The sequence below is a fragment of the Lolium perenne genome, chromosome 4 (genome assembly GCF_019359855.2).
Source record: "Lolium perenne isolate Kyuss_39 chromosome 4, Kyuss_2.0, whole genome shotgun sequence".
Taxonomy (NCBI): domain Eukaryota; kingdom Viridiplantae; phylum Streptophyta; class Magnoliopsida; order Poales; family Poaceae; genus Lolium; species Lolium perenne.
In genome coordinates, this window is record NC_067247.2 from 89030536 (window position 1) to 89044376 (window position 13841).

The 13841-nt window shown below is 49.6% G+C and overlaps 1 protein-coding gene and 1 long non-coding RNA gene across 2 annotated transcripts; both read left to right on the plus strand.

The window, feature by feature from the left end:
• The first annotated feature begins 5591 nt into the window (after nucleotides 1–5591).
• LOC139830869 (uncharacterized) lies at nucleotides 5592–6429 on the plus strand. Its single transcript, XR_011744375.1, has 3 exons — nucleotides 5592–5738; nucleotides 5810–5930; nucleotides 6027–6429. It is a non-coding gene; the product is annotated as an uncharacterized lncRNA (long non-coding RNA).
• Nucleotides 6430–7438: 1009 nt separating this feature from the next.
• On the plus strand, nucleotides 7439–10692 carry LOC139839024 (uncharacterized). Its single transcript, XM_071829068.1, has 6 exons — nucleotides 7439–7557; nucleotides 7652–7856; nucleotides 7948–8160; nucleotides 8240–8470; nucleotides 9997–10205; nucleotides 10656–10692. The coding sequence occupies exons 1-6, from the start codon at nucleotides 7439–7441 to the stop codon at nucleotides 10690–10692; spliced, it is 1014 nt and encodes a 337-aa protein (XP_071685169.1).
• The last annotated feature ends 3149 nt before the right edge of the window (nucleotides 10693–13841 follow it).

Sequence of the window (13841 nt, forward strand, 5' to 3'; positions counted from 1 at the left end):
GCCCCGATGGGATGCAGTCAAAGGGGTAGACCGCGCGGTCAACAGAACTAGGGTTTCATCGGAAATCGAGCATCGGATCTAGGGAATGGCCCCAAAACTTGTGTGTGTCCACATGGAATGCACAAAAGTGATTTGAGATGGTTTTATATCCAAGGCTACCCCCCCAGGTGTTTCCGGCTTCTCGGACAGGGGGTTCCTACACTTAGGCAGATTCGCATGTATAGGGGGAACTCCTCGGAGTTGAACCGGAGAGAAACTTGAGATCATATGGGATGATCCTTGTTTCCACATGTACCTATGACCTAACCAAGCTCAAATGGAGGCATATGCCCACCGGGGAGCCCGATGGGGTGCAGTCAAAGGGGTAGACCGCGCGGTCAACAGAACTAGGGTTTCATCGGAAATCGAGCATCGGATCTAGGGAATGGCCCCAAAACTTGTGTGTGTCCACATGGAATGCACAAAAGTGATTTGAGATGGTTCTATATCCAAGGCTACCCCCCAGGTGTGTCCGGCTTCTCGGACAGGGGGTTCCTACACTTAGGCAGATTCTGCATGTATAGGGGGGAACTCCCTCGGAGGTGAACCGGAGAGAAACTTGAGATCATATGTGATGATCCTTGTTTCCAAATGTACCTATGAACTAACCAAGATCAAATGGAGGCATATGCCCACCGGGGGAGCCCCGATGGGATGCAGTCAAAGGGGTAGACCGCGCGGTCAACAGAACTAGGGTTTCGTCGGAAATCGAGCATCAGATGTAGGGAATGGCCCCAAAACTTGTGTGTGTCCACATGGAATGCACAAAAGTGATTTGAGATGGTTTTATATCCAAGGCTACCCCCCCAGGTGTGTCCGGCTTCTCGGACAGGGGTTACTACACTTAGGCAGATTCTGCATGTATAGGGGGGAACTCCCTCGGAGGTGAACCGGAGAGAAACTTGAGATCATATGTGATGATCCTTGTTTCCACATGTACCTATGACCTAACCAAGCTCAAATGGAGGCATATGCCCACCGGGGGACCCCCGATGGGATGCAGTCAAAGGGGTAGACCGCGCGGTCAACAGAACTAGGGTTTCGTCGGAAATTGAGCATCGGATCTAGGGAATGGCCCCAAAACTTGTGTGTGTCCACATGGAATGCACAAAAGTGATTTGAGATGGTTCTATATCCAAGGCTACCCCCCAGGTGTGTCCGGCTTCTCGGACAGGGGGTTCCTACACTTAGGCAGATTCTGCATGTATAGGGGGGAACTCCCTCGGAGTTGAACCGGAGAGAAACTTGGGATCATATGGGATGATCCTTGTTTCCACATGTACCTATGACCTAACACAACACAAAGGAAGAGAAAAGTCCATTGGTCAGCTGTCATCGGAGGTCGGTCAAAGGGGTAGATCTACGGGGCTACCGGATTAGGGTTTTGTCTACCGGAGGGAATAGTGATGTAAGATAGGGTAATTATTGGTACTACATGTTCCGATGAACTAACACAACACAAAGTAAGAGAACAGTCCATAGTTCAACTGTTATCGGAGGCCGGTCAAAGGGGTAGATCTGCGGGGCTCCCGGATTAGGGTTTCGTCTACCGGGGGGAATATTAAGTTAAGATATGGTAAAAATATTTATGAGCATAGCTTGGGAATGTAGAAGATTAAAACAAATAGGAAGTAAAAGGAAAAAACAAAAGGAAAAAAATTTAGAAAATAATTTTATACCTATAATTGAGATTAAATAGGAAGTAAAAGGGAAAAAAAAGGTCTATGCCGAGGGCCACCCTCGGCGTATAGCCGGCCCTCGGCATAGGGGGGGCGCGCCGGACCGGTTAGGGCACGGCCTGGTCGAGCCGGACCATCTCTGCCTCATCTCCAACCCGCCCGCGCCCATCTCCTCCCCCTGCCCGCCGCCACGATCCCCGCCCGCCGCCACCAGCCTCTGCGCCGCCCGCGCCGCCAGCCTCTGCGCCGCCCGCCCCTCCCCGTCGCCGGCCGCCCCGCCGCCGGCCGCCCGCTGCCCCTCCCCTCCCCGGCCGCCCTCCTCCCCACGGTCTCTGCCTCCCCACCGCCGACCTCTGCCTCCCCGCCGCCGCCCCTGCTCGCGCCGCCGCCCCTGCTCGCGCCGCCGCCCGTGCTCGCGCCGCCGCCGCCCCTGCACGCGCCACCCCTTCCTCCGCCGCCGCCTCGCGCCGCCTCCGGCCTCCCCCCCGCCCCTGCCTCCCCCTCCCCGCCCCAGCCTCACCTATGGTAAGTTTTTTTTTTCATTTTTTTAACTTTTATTTGTAGTATTGTATGCTATTTAGAAATACAAATAGAATGAAAATAGTTTGTGAAATGTGAAATGTGAAATGTTTGTGAAAGGTGAAAATAGAAAATGTGAAAATGTGAAATAGAAAATGTGAAATAGAAATACAAATAGGAAATGTGATTTGTGAAATGTTTGTGAAAGGTGAAAATAGAAAATGTGAAAATGTGAAATAGAAAATGTGAAATAGAAATACAAATAGGAAATGTGAAATGTGAAATAATTTGTTTTTTAATGAATGGAAATAGGTGCCGTCGTGACCGCCGACCTCGTGACCGCTCCGTCGTGACCGCCGTGTCCGTGATTCTCTCCGGTCACCGAGGGTGAGCTAAAACATCGCCTCCCCTTCTCCGCATTTTCTTATGTCACTAGATTCATTTTCCAAGTCCAGTTGCGTAACCTAGGTGTCACTTCCCGTCCGCGAGCGTTACGCGGATAAATATGCATTAGTGGTCCGCATATTTTGAACCGTAACGCTTGCGGCATTTACGGGACAGTCGGCGGATGCGTAGTTGTCTACGTTTTCCATGTTCTACTCCGGTCCGAGTCAGGATTTCGGCGGCGCCTCCCCGTTGTTCTCCGGATGCACATCCTCTCGGCTTTTTGCCGAGACGTGTATCGGGAGAGCAGCGGGGAGGTGCTGCCGAAATTCTGACTTGGACCGGGGTAGAGCACGGAGAACGTAGCCAACTACGGATCCGGCGGCTGCTAGGAGCCCACCTAGTAGAGATGTAGGTTGATGCATGCGTTTCGCCCGGTAAAATAAATAAAAATATGATGCATTTAATTTCCTATTTGATATAAATGCTATGTCTGTGGTTTGGCTCCCAATAAAGCAGAGGATGGCTGATAATGGATGGATGTACAATGAGTGTGTTAGTGCGACTGAGAAAACAGATGAGTGGACAAGGAAGACCCATTTTCTAGTGAATGAGTTAGCGCGTGGTACAAAGGGGCTGGTTCGGGCACTTTGCCCCTGTGTTCGCTGCGTGAAGCGTCAACGTCGTGGGAAGGATGAAATGTATAGACACCTTCTGCAATATGGGTATATGCATGGGTACGTCACGGAAATCGACTTTGATGAGCGCGAACGTGACAGAGGTGAGGTGATGCGGCAGCGGCTCAATGGCAATGCGTACGATGGAATTAGAGACTTTCTAGATGATCTCGTCCATGCCGATGTCCCGGATTCGCCGCCAGAACCGGAGGCGCCGCCAGAACCGGAGGAACCAGAGCCAACCGCGAAGGCCTTCTATGATATGATTGCCGCGGCTAAGAGGCCTCTGTACGAGGGCACCGCGATTTCTCAGCTCGATGCCATCTCCCAATGTCTAGCCGACAAGACCCGGTACAACACCACCCGTGAGGGCTTTGAAGCAAGTCTGAAAACAACTGGTAACATGTTGCCCAAAGATCATTGTCTGCCTCAAAGCCTGCACGCGACGAGGAGAATTATGAAGGACCTCAACATGGATTATCAAAGGATAGACTGTTGTCCGAAAGGCTGCGTTCTATTTTGGAGACAGTATGCGGAGGACAAGTACTGTCCCATCTGTAAGCAGTCTAGGTATGAAGAGGTAACGGGAAAGGATGGTCAGGTGAGGCAGTCAAGCACCGCAAAGTCGATTCTTCGATATCTCCCATTCATAAAAAGAATCCAGCGGCTTTACATGCATGAGGAGACAGCCAAACAGATGACGTGGCACAAGTATGGGAAGAGATTCGTGGACGAAAACAAGAAGTTGAAGATGGGACATCCATCCGATGGTACGGCATGGAAGAACTTCGATACAAAACACCGCCTTAAGGCAGCCGAGGCTCGGAATGTCAGAATTGCGATAGCAACAGATGGCTTCAATCCATATGGTATGTCCAATGCCAATTACAGTTGCTGGCCCGTGTTTGTTATTCCGCTCAATCTCCCTCCCGGAGTCCTAATGACGAGGAAGACCATGTTTCTGTCGCTGATCATTCCAGGCCCTCATTACCCGGGGAAGAATTTGAGTGTCCACATGCAGCCGATTGTGGAAGATTTGAACCACTCTTGGCACCACGGGACATTGACGTACGACCGAGCATCGAAGACAAACTTCTGCATGAGAGTTTGGTTGCAGTATACCATGCATGACATGCCCGGGTACGCCCTAACATGTGGATGGTGTACAGCTGGTAAGTGGCCATGCCCAGTGTGCAGGCATCGGCTTGAGTTCCTTTGGCTACAGAAGGGTCGCAAGTATGTTGCGTTTGACACGAATCGACAGTTCCTCAAAAGGAGGCATCCGTTTAGAGAAGACAAAAAGAACTTCAAGAAGGGCAAAGTTGTGCATGAAAAAAAAGATATGCCGAAATTTGATGGTACACTTGTTGAAGCCGAGCTACGTGCTCTCGTGCCTATAGCGACGCCTAACCGGCCATCAATTTGAGGGATATGGTGTAACGCACAACTGGACTCACGAGGTGGCTTTAACGAAGCTCGAGTATTACAAGGACCTCGAACTTCCCCATAACATCGATGTGATGCACACTGTAAAGAATGTCGCGGAGTCCGTCTTTCACACATGCCTGAACATTCCCGGGAAGTCAAAGGATAATGTCAAGGCTAGAGTCGATATTGAGATCCTCTGTGATAGGGAAAAATTACACATGAAGCGTCCTATTGGCCGTCAAAAGAATTGGTTCAAGCCGCATGCCAACTTCTGCCTTGATTCCATCCAAAAGAAGGAGGCATTCAGGTGGCTCAAATACGTCGTGATGTTCCCGGATGGTTATTGCTCGAATATGAGTAAGGGAGTTAATCTTTCGACGGGAAAAGTCACCGGGCTCAAGAGTCACGACTATCATATATGGATTCAGCGGCTCATGCCGGTGATGCTTCGAGGGTATATCCCCGAGAAAGTCTGGCGAGTGCTTGCGCAGTTGAGCCATTTCTTGCGCACGCTCTGTGCTAAGCAGATATGTCCCGAGGTTATTGCAAAGCTACAACATACAGTGCCGGAGTTGCTATGCAATTTGGAGATGATATTTCCGCCAGGCTTCTTTACTCCGATGGCACATCTCATTGTGCACCTCGCCAACGAGGCACTCTTGGGTGGTCCGGTGCAGTTTCGTTGGCAGTTCTGTATTGAGAGAGAGTTTAAGTATATTCGAAAGATAACTGGAAACAAGGCCAAGATTGAAGCATGCATAGCTGAGGCAATATGCCTTCGGGAGATGGCAGATGCCGCGACAACGTACTATCCCGATGATGTTCCCACTCAGCATAACCTGGTCACTCGTTACAATGTCGACGTGCCCGAGAATGACCCCAAGCTAAAACTATTCCAATTCCCCGGTGGCAAGGCTGGTAAAGGAACAAAATATAAATTGGAGAACGAAGAGAAGGATTGTATAATGCTATATGTGCTTATGAACATGGAGGAAGTGATCCCATTCGTAAGGTAAAATGGTGAACAAATTACTTTGCAGCTAGTAACCTCGTCTCGGTCTAATGCTTATTTTCTCCTTTCAGCGAATTCACGGATGAAATGTGGCCGTATGATGAATTGCCCGAAACCTCGGAGATGGACACTCTACTGAAAGACGGTGCTCCCGGAATTAATAAAAACTTTGTGACATGGTTCATGGAAAAAGTAATTTCTAACCTTTCCTCTTACATTGCAACATGTGACTTGTCCCTCTTATTACACGTAACTAATGCACACAACAAATTTGAAATGTTCTTGTAGGGCCGTGAGAGAAACGTTGATATGATAGATGAGTTGAAATGTGTTTCCCAAGGTTGTAGCCGTGAGGTGACCAAGTATGAGAAGTATGATGTGAATGGGTTTCGCTTCCACACAGAGACGCACCAGAAGGGCCGGGCGAATCCCAAAACGATAAATACTGGGGTCTTCACCAAAGGAGCCAACAACTTTGATTACTACGGAAGGTTACAAAGTGTATACGAGTTGACATTCAATCGTACGAACGTGCAACTCAATATCGTCGTGTTCAAGTGTCATTGGTTCGACCCAATAGGTGGACAGAGAAGTGATAAGTCCATTGGGTTAGTTGAAGTTAAGCCTTCAACCACCTATAGCGGAGCCGATGTCTTTATTGTGGCTCACCAAGCCAAGCAAGTTTATTATTTGCCCTACCCATGCCGAAGCGGAACTCAAGGGTTGGGAAGTCGTCTTCCAGGTATCGCCAAATGGGAACCTACCGATTCCCTCACGAGGATGATTACAACAACATTGACCCCGTGACATACGAGGGGATTTTCTATCAAGAGGAACAGGACTTCGGGGAATATATTTTAGAACCGTTTGTTCAAGAGGACCTCGGGAACGATGCAGAAACTCGTGGTGAGTTAGTGGTGGATCTAAAGGACATATCTATGCTCGAGAAGTTACTTGAGGCGAATGACAATTATGATGAGCCTCCACCCGTCGACCCTTCAACTTTGTACTCACAAGATAGTGATAGTGATAGTGGGCCAGAGAAAGAGAAAGAGAAAGAGATGGAGTATGAGAGTGAGCGTGAGAGCGATGATGGCTGGTGAGGGTCTTTTATTCTTAGTATTTATTTGTCAACATGCTTCTTAATTGCATTGTGCCTTTTATTCTTAGTATCTTCATTTTATTATGTCAACATGCTTCTTAATTGCATTGTGCCTTTTATTCTTAGTATCTTCATTTTATTATGTCAACATGCTTCTTAATTGCATTGTGCCTTTTATTCTTAGTATCTTCATATAATATGTCTTTGTGCTTAACTGTTTTATTCTTCTCAATGCAGGTGACTGAACAATATGAGCAGCGGCAAGGCAGACTCCGAGAGCTTGCTTAAGACGCTGGCGCAGGTGAAGAGGAATATTCCTAGAGTGCCTAGACGGAGTGATCGAGCCCCGGTGCAAAATCCGCGTTACGCCGATGGTACCGATGGAGGACGAGGACGAGGAGGACGAGGTGGAGGTCGAGGACGAGGAGGATGAGGTGGAGGACGAGGTGGCGGCGGGGTACACATGGACTTTGACGAGCCACCCTCCGCTTCTGGCGACGTGGCTCCTGAGTTGTACCTTGAGGGTCCGTCTAGTGGGGAGGTGGAGATGGAGACGGAGTCTACACACGAGTCGGACTCTAGGGCTGAGTTGGAGGTCATGGAGGGTGAAGGTGCGTCGAAGCCCTTGAAGCTTCGTGGAGAAGCTAGAGTCCCCGATGCGAGGAAGGAGCCGAAGACCCATGATGATAAGGCCCTTATCATTCCTTCGAGCGATGAGTAAGTGTACTACTTCAGAAATTTCGAACATGTATTTTCATCTTGGGCATAATAAACAATTTGGCATGTGTACTAATGTGTGATTTATTTGCAGCAACTGGACATGGGATGCCAAGCCCCCCCGCATGCCTAACAGCTTGCTTGGGGCTCTGATTAAGAAGTTCTGGCCCGGCAGATACACTCCCCTTAGCACGGTCCCCGGTGGCCCGACGAAGCTAGCCACTACTTGGGCGGACTATGAGGATGCCCCTGCCGTAGGCTTCGCGACAGCTGCTGAGGCTGTGACCACCAAGTTCTGGGTAAGGCATATATTTCTCGAGCACCGTTCATAGTTGATGACCCTAATGTGCTAACTCATGACTTTCACAACTGATTTATGCATGATTGAAGTGCTTCTATCGTGTGGACCCGGAGCATGACACGCAGGCGCGTCTCACTTTGCGTGGCGCTTGCGAGAGGTTGACACCGCAGCAGTGGTACAACCAAAAGTTCACCAGCGCTAGTGCCTTCTGGGCTAACAAGGGTAAGAGGGTCAAGAAGGAGTACTATGTTGGTAACGAGCCTACGGAGGAATGGGCAATGACCATTGAGGAGTACATGTCGGTGAGTAAAATGTCAATGAGATTCTACATTGCTGCTAAGTTTTCATTGAATTATCTTGAGCTGAGTATTGCGTTTTCAGGTTTGTCCCGAGTGGGCCGAGCAGCATAGGGAGGCATGGGAGGAGCTGATTAGGGCGAGGTGGCTCAGGCAGGACGAGGAGTTTGCAGCCGTGTCGAGGCGTAACATGGAGAACCGAGGCACCGGTGGCACACACTGCGCGGGAAACCGCGACTACACCCGCTTCAAGGGGAAAAAGGTATGTATATACATGGAACGACCTTCATTCATTTCCCGCCATGTCTCATTTGTGGTACGCTTAACTTTTCTTTTCGCGATGCGGTGGCCGAGGCACCACCTGGGGTGGTGCTTCATGATGCCCAGATATATGACATGATGCGGACGAAGCAGAAGCCCAATCCCGCATTGCCTCAGCCACAGTACTACGGCAATGCCAAGGCCGCCAAGGAGGACTACTGCGACATGGTCAAGTCTCGTCACCCCGAGGTGGATGACCCCTTGAGCATTCCGGTCGACGAGGAGTCGTTGGTCCTGTCGGGGCACGGGCGTCCGCATGGCCGTTTCCCTTGGCTGAATAAGGCGGTCAAGCCTACCCACTCCACGAGCTACACGCGCCTCAAGCATACCCTCACCGCCGACAGCCCCCAGCCTCGTCCACGGCCTGCTCGTCCACCCGCCTACGATGTAAGTTTCCTCATTTTCATCCTCTTTCCGGTTTTCCTTCCTACATGGCTAAGTGTTTACGAGATTCATTGTTTCTGAAATTGTAGCCTGACTTCGAGGCGGCCTTCGAAGCCTGCAATGAAGCGTATCAGCAGGCCGCTGCCCAGTGGAATAGGCAGAATACGGCCTATATGACGTATATATCAGTAAGTCTGAATCTTTCTTCTCGCGCAAGTAGATGACAAGTCTCAGTTTGATGCTTTATTTCTGCAAAGCCTAACTTGTAACCTATCTTGCAGGAAATGATGATCTCTATGTCTACTGGTACACCGCCACCGGCTCGAGTTACCGTGGCGGGGGACATGCCTATCATGCCATCGAAGGCAGCTTTCGCTGCGACTTACTACGGATCCACACCGGAGGTAAGTTCTTTGCCAAACCGGTAGTTACCACTTTCCTTTGCCTCGCAAGTTGCTAACATGTAGGGAACACGTAGGGAACGGGATGGTCCGGGAACCAGGCATCGCCGGGTGGGCGCGAGGTCACACCGGTTCATGAAGGTGGTCGGTCTCCTGGGCGTTCTGCTGGTGCCTCTCCGTCGACTACTCCTGGGACTACTCCCGGTGCCTCTCCGTCGACTTCTCCTGGGCGTGCTACCGGTCCTTCTCCAGGTGGTTCTTCTGCAGCTTCTACCGGAGCGCAACCCCGGGCTGCTCGTTTCGCCAACGATGTGGGCGGACACACCCCGCCCGGGTCCTTCCTCCGCTAGTCGGCACCGGGCTTCTTGCTTGCCATCATGTGCTACCTACTACTATGTATTGGATGACATGGCACTCTCCTCTTGTATGCTATTACATGCACCATGTATGCTACTATGTGGATTTCATGCTATTTATGTGAATTATGGTGATTTTGGATGTATTTGGATGCTACTATGTGGATTTCATGCTATTTATGTGAATTATGGTGAATTTGGATGAATTTGGATGTATTTGGATGTATTGGACCTGCTGAACTGAATTTAGATGAATTGGAACCCAATTTAAATCGAAAAACCCAAATGGTAGGGCATACGCCGAGGGCAATGCCGTCGGCATAGGGCCCTGGCATGACCATATGGTCGAGCCTATGCCGAGGGCATTGCCGTCGGCATAGGCCACCTCACCTGGCCGCACCTCGTCGCTCCACGTGGCCTGCATGGGCCATGCATATGCCGAGGGGGTTGCCCTCGGCGTAGCTCCTGGCTACGGCCCGCCACGCTGCGCCACGTCGCCTCTGGTGGCTCTCTATGCCGAGGGGGATGCCCTCGGCGTATGGCATCGCGCCGTTAACGGCGACGGCACGCCGGCGAGCGTACGCCGACGGTGCGTACGCCGACGGTGAGCATGGTCCTCGGCGTAGGTGGTGTACGCCGACGGCCATGCCTACGCCGACGGTGGACACGTCTGTGCCGAGGGACCCAGACGCCGACGACGTACGCCGAGGGCTGCCGTCGGCGTAGCCTACGCCGAGGGCAAGGCATGGCTACGCCGAGGGCAGCCGGCCGTCGGCGTACCCGCCGATTCCTGTAGTGAGTGTGCGTGTTGGCCGGGTAATGTGTATCTTGGAGCTGGTCATGTGTGAGTATAGGATCAGATAGTGGAGTGGAATATAGAAAAAGCACTACGTGCGTGTGCTGCAACTCTTCGTGTGTATGTGTGCATCTTCTCCACCATGTTAATGTGTGTGTATCTTGGGCAAATCCATCACAAGTTGCTGCTTCATGGACTGTCCCATTTTCTATGATCTTGTCAACTGATTTTACCGATCTGCAGCAAGTGCCAACGCTGCTCTCCCTGTGGCTTCCCGTGAACGTGAGTGTTTGGGCAGATATTTTCTTCTTTAAAAGAACTTGTTATTTTCCAAAACTTGCACTGGCGCACTGGTTGGTGGTTTTATTCGGAGACAGTGAAATGGGGGAGGCGAATCCTTTTGCCTCCAAAGTGGAATTTGCCTCTGGTCTCAATGCCGTTATTGGGGCACACGTTTCGGGACGCCAGAGGGAAGCAGGCAGAGACTGACTCTCCTGTAGCCTAAAAGCAGCCATGGAAAGAGACATCTTTGAGCTTGGCTAGCTAGCCTCACGGCCACTAACTTCTGTAGACGCTCTCACACGCGGACTACAGTAGGTCATGCACAGATCTGGATGAAGATCTAGCTCTGCTTATCTCAACGGGAAGACATAGCTAGCTTTATCAGATTAAGCTTGCTACTGGGAGATACTCCTGATGCATCTACGTACAATTGCCAACTTGTCCTAGGGCGCGTTTGGTTGCCTAGACCAGATTCTTGCACCACGGCGTCAGGGAAAATAGGCTCCCTGCGCATTTCAGACATGCCACCGGCCAGTTGTTTGGTCGCCTAGGCTGATCACTTTTGCACCGGGTAGGGAAGCAAGGCCCCATTATTTGGTTGTCTGCTTTCGGCCCAACTAGCACGCACGAAAACACGAATCAACTGTTTGGTTGCACAAATCGCAGTTCCATATCCTTACCACAATTCAAATAGGGTGAGAATATCATGCCATATCATGTTACATACGCACTAGTGGAAAACGGGACAACAGGCCCAGTTTGTTTGGGCCTTCAGTCCGGGTTTGCAAACCGGGACCAACATGGCGGGACTAAAGTGTCCCCCCTTTAGTCCCGGTTCAAAGTTGCACCGGGTCCAAAGGCGTCGCCACCTGGTGCGGCCAGGGCGCTCGCGGTGGAGGGCCTTTGGTCCCGGTTCGTGGTACGAACCGGGCCTGGAGGTTCTCTGCCGCGGTAGAAAATTGCTATTTCTCTGCCGCGGCACAGGTTTAGGGTGGAGCAGCGTTGATCTGCCGCGGCAGAGAAACTGGACGTTTCTCTGTCGCGGCAGAGTTTCAGCAATGCATATATCATTCAAGAAACCACAAAATATCGTCGTGAATATATAGACATCGTCAACAGTACACGTAATACATGCATATTTACAATATAAAGCCGGATCTCTTTACTAAATCTATTTGCCTTTACGAAGTTGCTCAATATCTACGACCTTCCGATAGTGCTCTCCAGTTGCGGCAATGACCTCGGTAAGAAAGAATCCCGCGATTTCCTCTTAAATTGCTCGTATGCGATCCTCCGTTATGAGAGTGTCCCGCAGGCGTATATATATCTATATATATATATATATATATATATATATATATATATATATATATATATATATATATATATATATATATATATATATATATATATATATATATGAATGGAACTCAATACAATTGATGGTACTAAGATTAATTGTGAAAATTTGTTATCGTACACGAGTGTGGAGTATAGCTTCATCCGCATCCGTGGCACAGGCCATGTCACGAATGAAGTTGCAGCCGTAGTATCCACATAAGTTATTCCGGGGTTCCTGCCTCATACACTTTACGGAAAAATAGTTCGATCAAACTAATAATCAAGCATCGTATTGAAAGAAAATATCATAGATTTTCACGGACATAGCTATATATAGTACTACTTACAGGGTAATCTTTAAATGTAAGCTCTGGTTTCCATTTACCCGGAACAGTATTGATGAACCGTTTCCAAGCCCTGCCCGGCAAAAAAATGAGTAAATGAGTTATTGATTAGTTGATGATATCGTCGAATTAGAACAGATGAAGATGCCAATACGAAATTGATTGAAATTACCTCTGGAGGATGGCAGCCATGTCCGCCCATTCCGCATGTTCTTTACGTTTCGAATCCATGACATTTACGACTCCTTTGTGAAGATCAATGATTAGGAGAATAAAGTGAAATCTGCACAAGCATAGCTCAATGATTACGAGAATAAAGTGGAAGCTGCACAAGCATAATGTATGTTATATATAACACTAACTTGAAGTTGTAGGGAAAGAATATATCCTCTTTGTTTGCTTGCTTCACTAAAAACCTTAGCATGTTGTCCTATGTGTCCTTGGGGTGTTGTCGAACCGTAACTTCATGAACTGTGTCTGGGTCAATGAACCCCAGCTCGTGGAGCTTGCCTCTTTTGCATTCGAGCTTCTTCATTCTGCATAATTAATATATAGCGTACATAAAGAATATAGTGAGGATAATTGTTAGTGCAAATGAGTGAGCTGAGCTACAGACTTAATTACATAAATAAATCACTTACATGCAGTAGCAACTGATGACAGCTTTGTCGTGGGCGTCTTGATTGAATAACTGAAACAGTTCTTCTAACTCAAGGTTTATCTCCTCCCGCCCCCGGAAGTAATGCTCATCTCTAAGATACACCGTGAGGTAGCGATCACCTCTTCGACAGGCTTTCAGGTACCATTCATGCAACCTTCGCATCTGAGTCCCTAGACGCGCGAGCTCGCCAGGTTTGACGAGATCACATCCGTATCTATACTTGTTTACGACTTGAGCCGTTAGATAGTAATCTTCGTACTGAACATCTGCTCCCTGACGTCTAGCCTCCCGTTCGATCATCGATACCGTCTCTGGATCATCATAGGACTTCACGACGAAGTGGGGTATGGACTGATTGTCCTGGTGTCCAAGTTGGGCGACATTTTTTGCTTTGCCCACTCTATAGGACTGTCCAAGAGAGCGGTCATGATCACTTCTCGGCTCAGCTCTCTTTATTCTTGTCTCGGCAAAGTGCTTCATTGTATGCGATGCAATAAACGTCTTCTTCGGCGCAAGAAACGCCTTTTGCTCATCAGTCTGCTCATGTGGTAACAACTCTGGAGTCTGTGCCCTCATCGGAGTTGATGATCTCTTCGGAGCAGTAGGAGGTGCCGCGGTTAGCTTCCTCTTTTGCTTAGGTGGAGGTGGCGGAGTCTCCTGACGAGGAGGAGGCAGCGGAGTATTTTCACGCGGAGGAGACTGCTCATGCACAGGGGAATCATCATCACGCATAGGAGAATCATCACGCAGAGGAGACTGCGCAGGTGGCGGAGGAGGCGGACAAGGTGGCCTGCTTGGTGG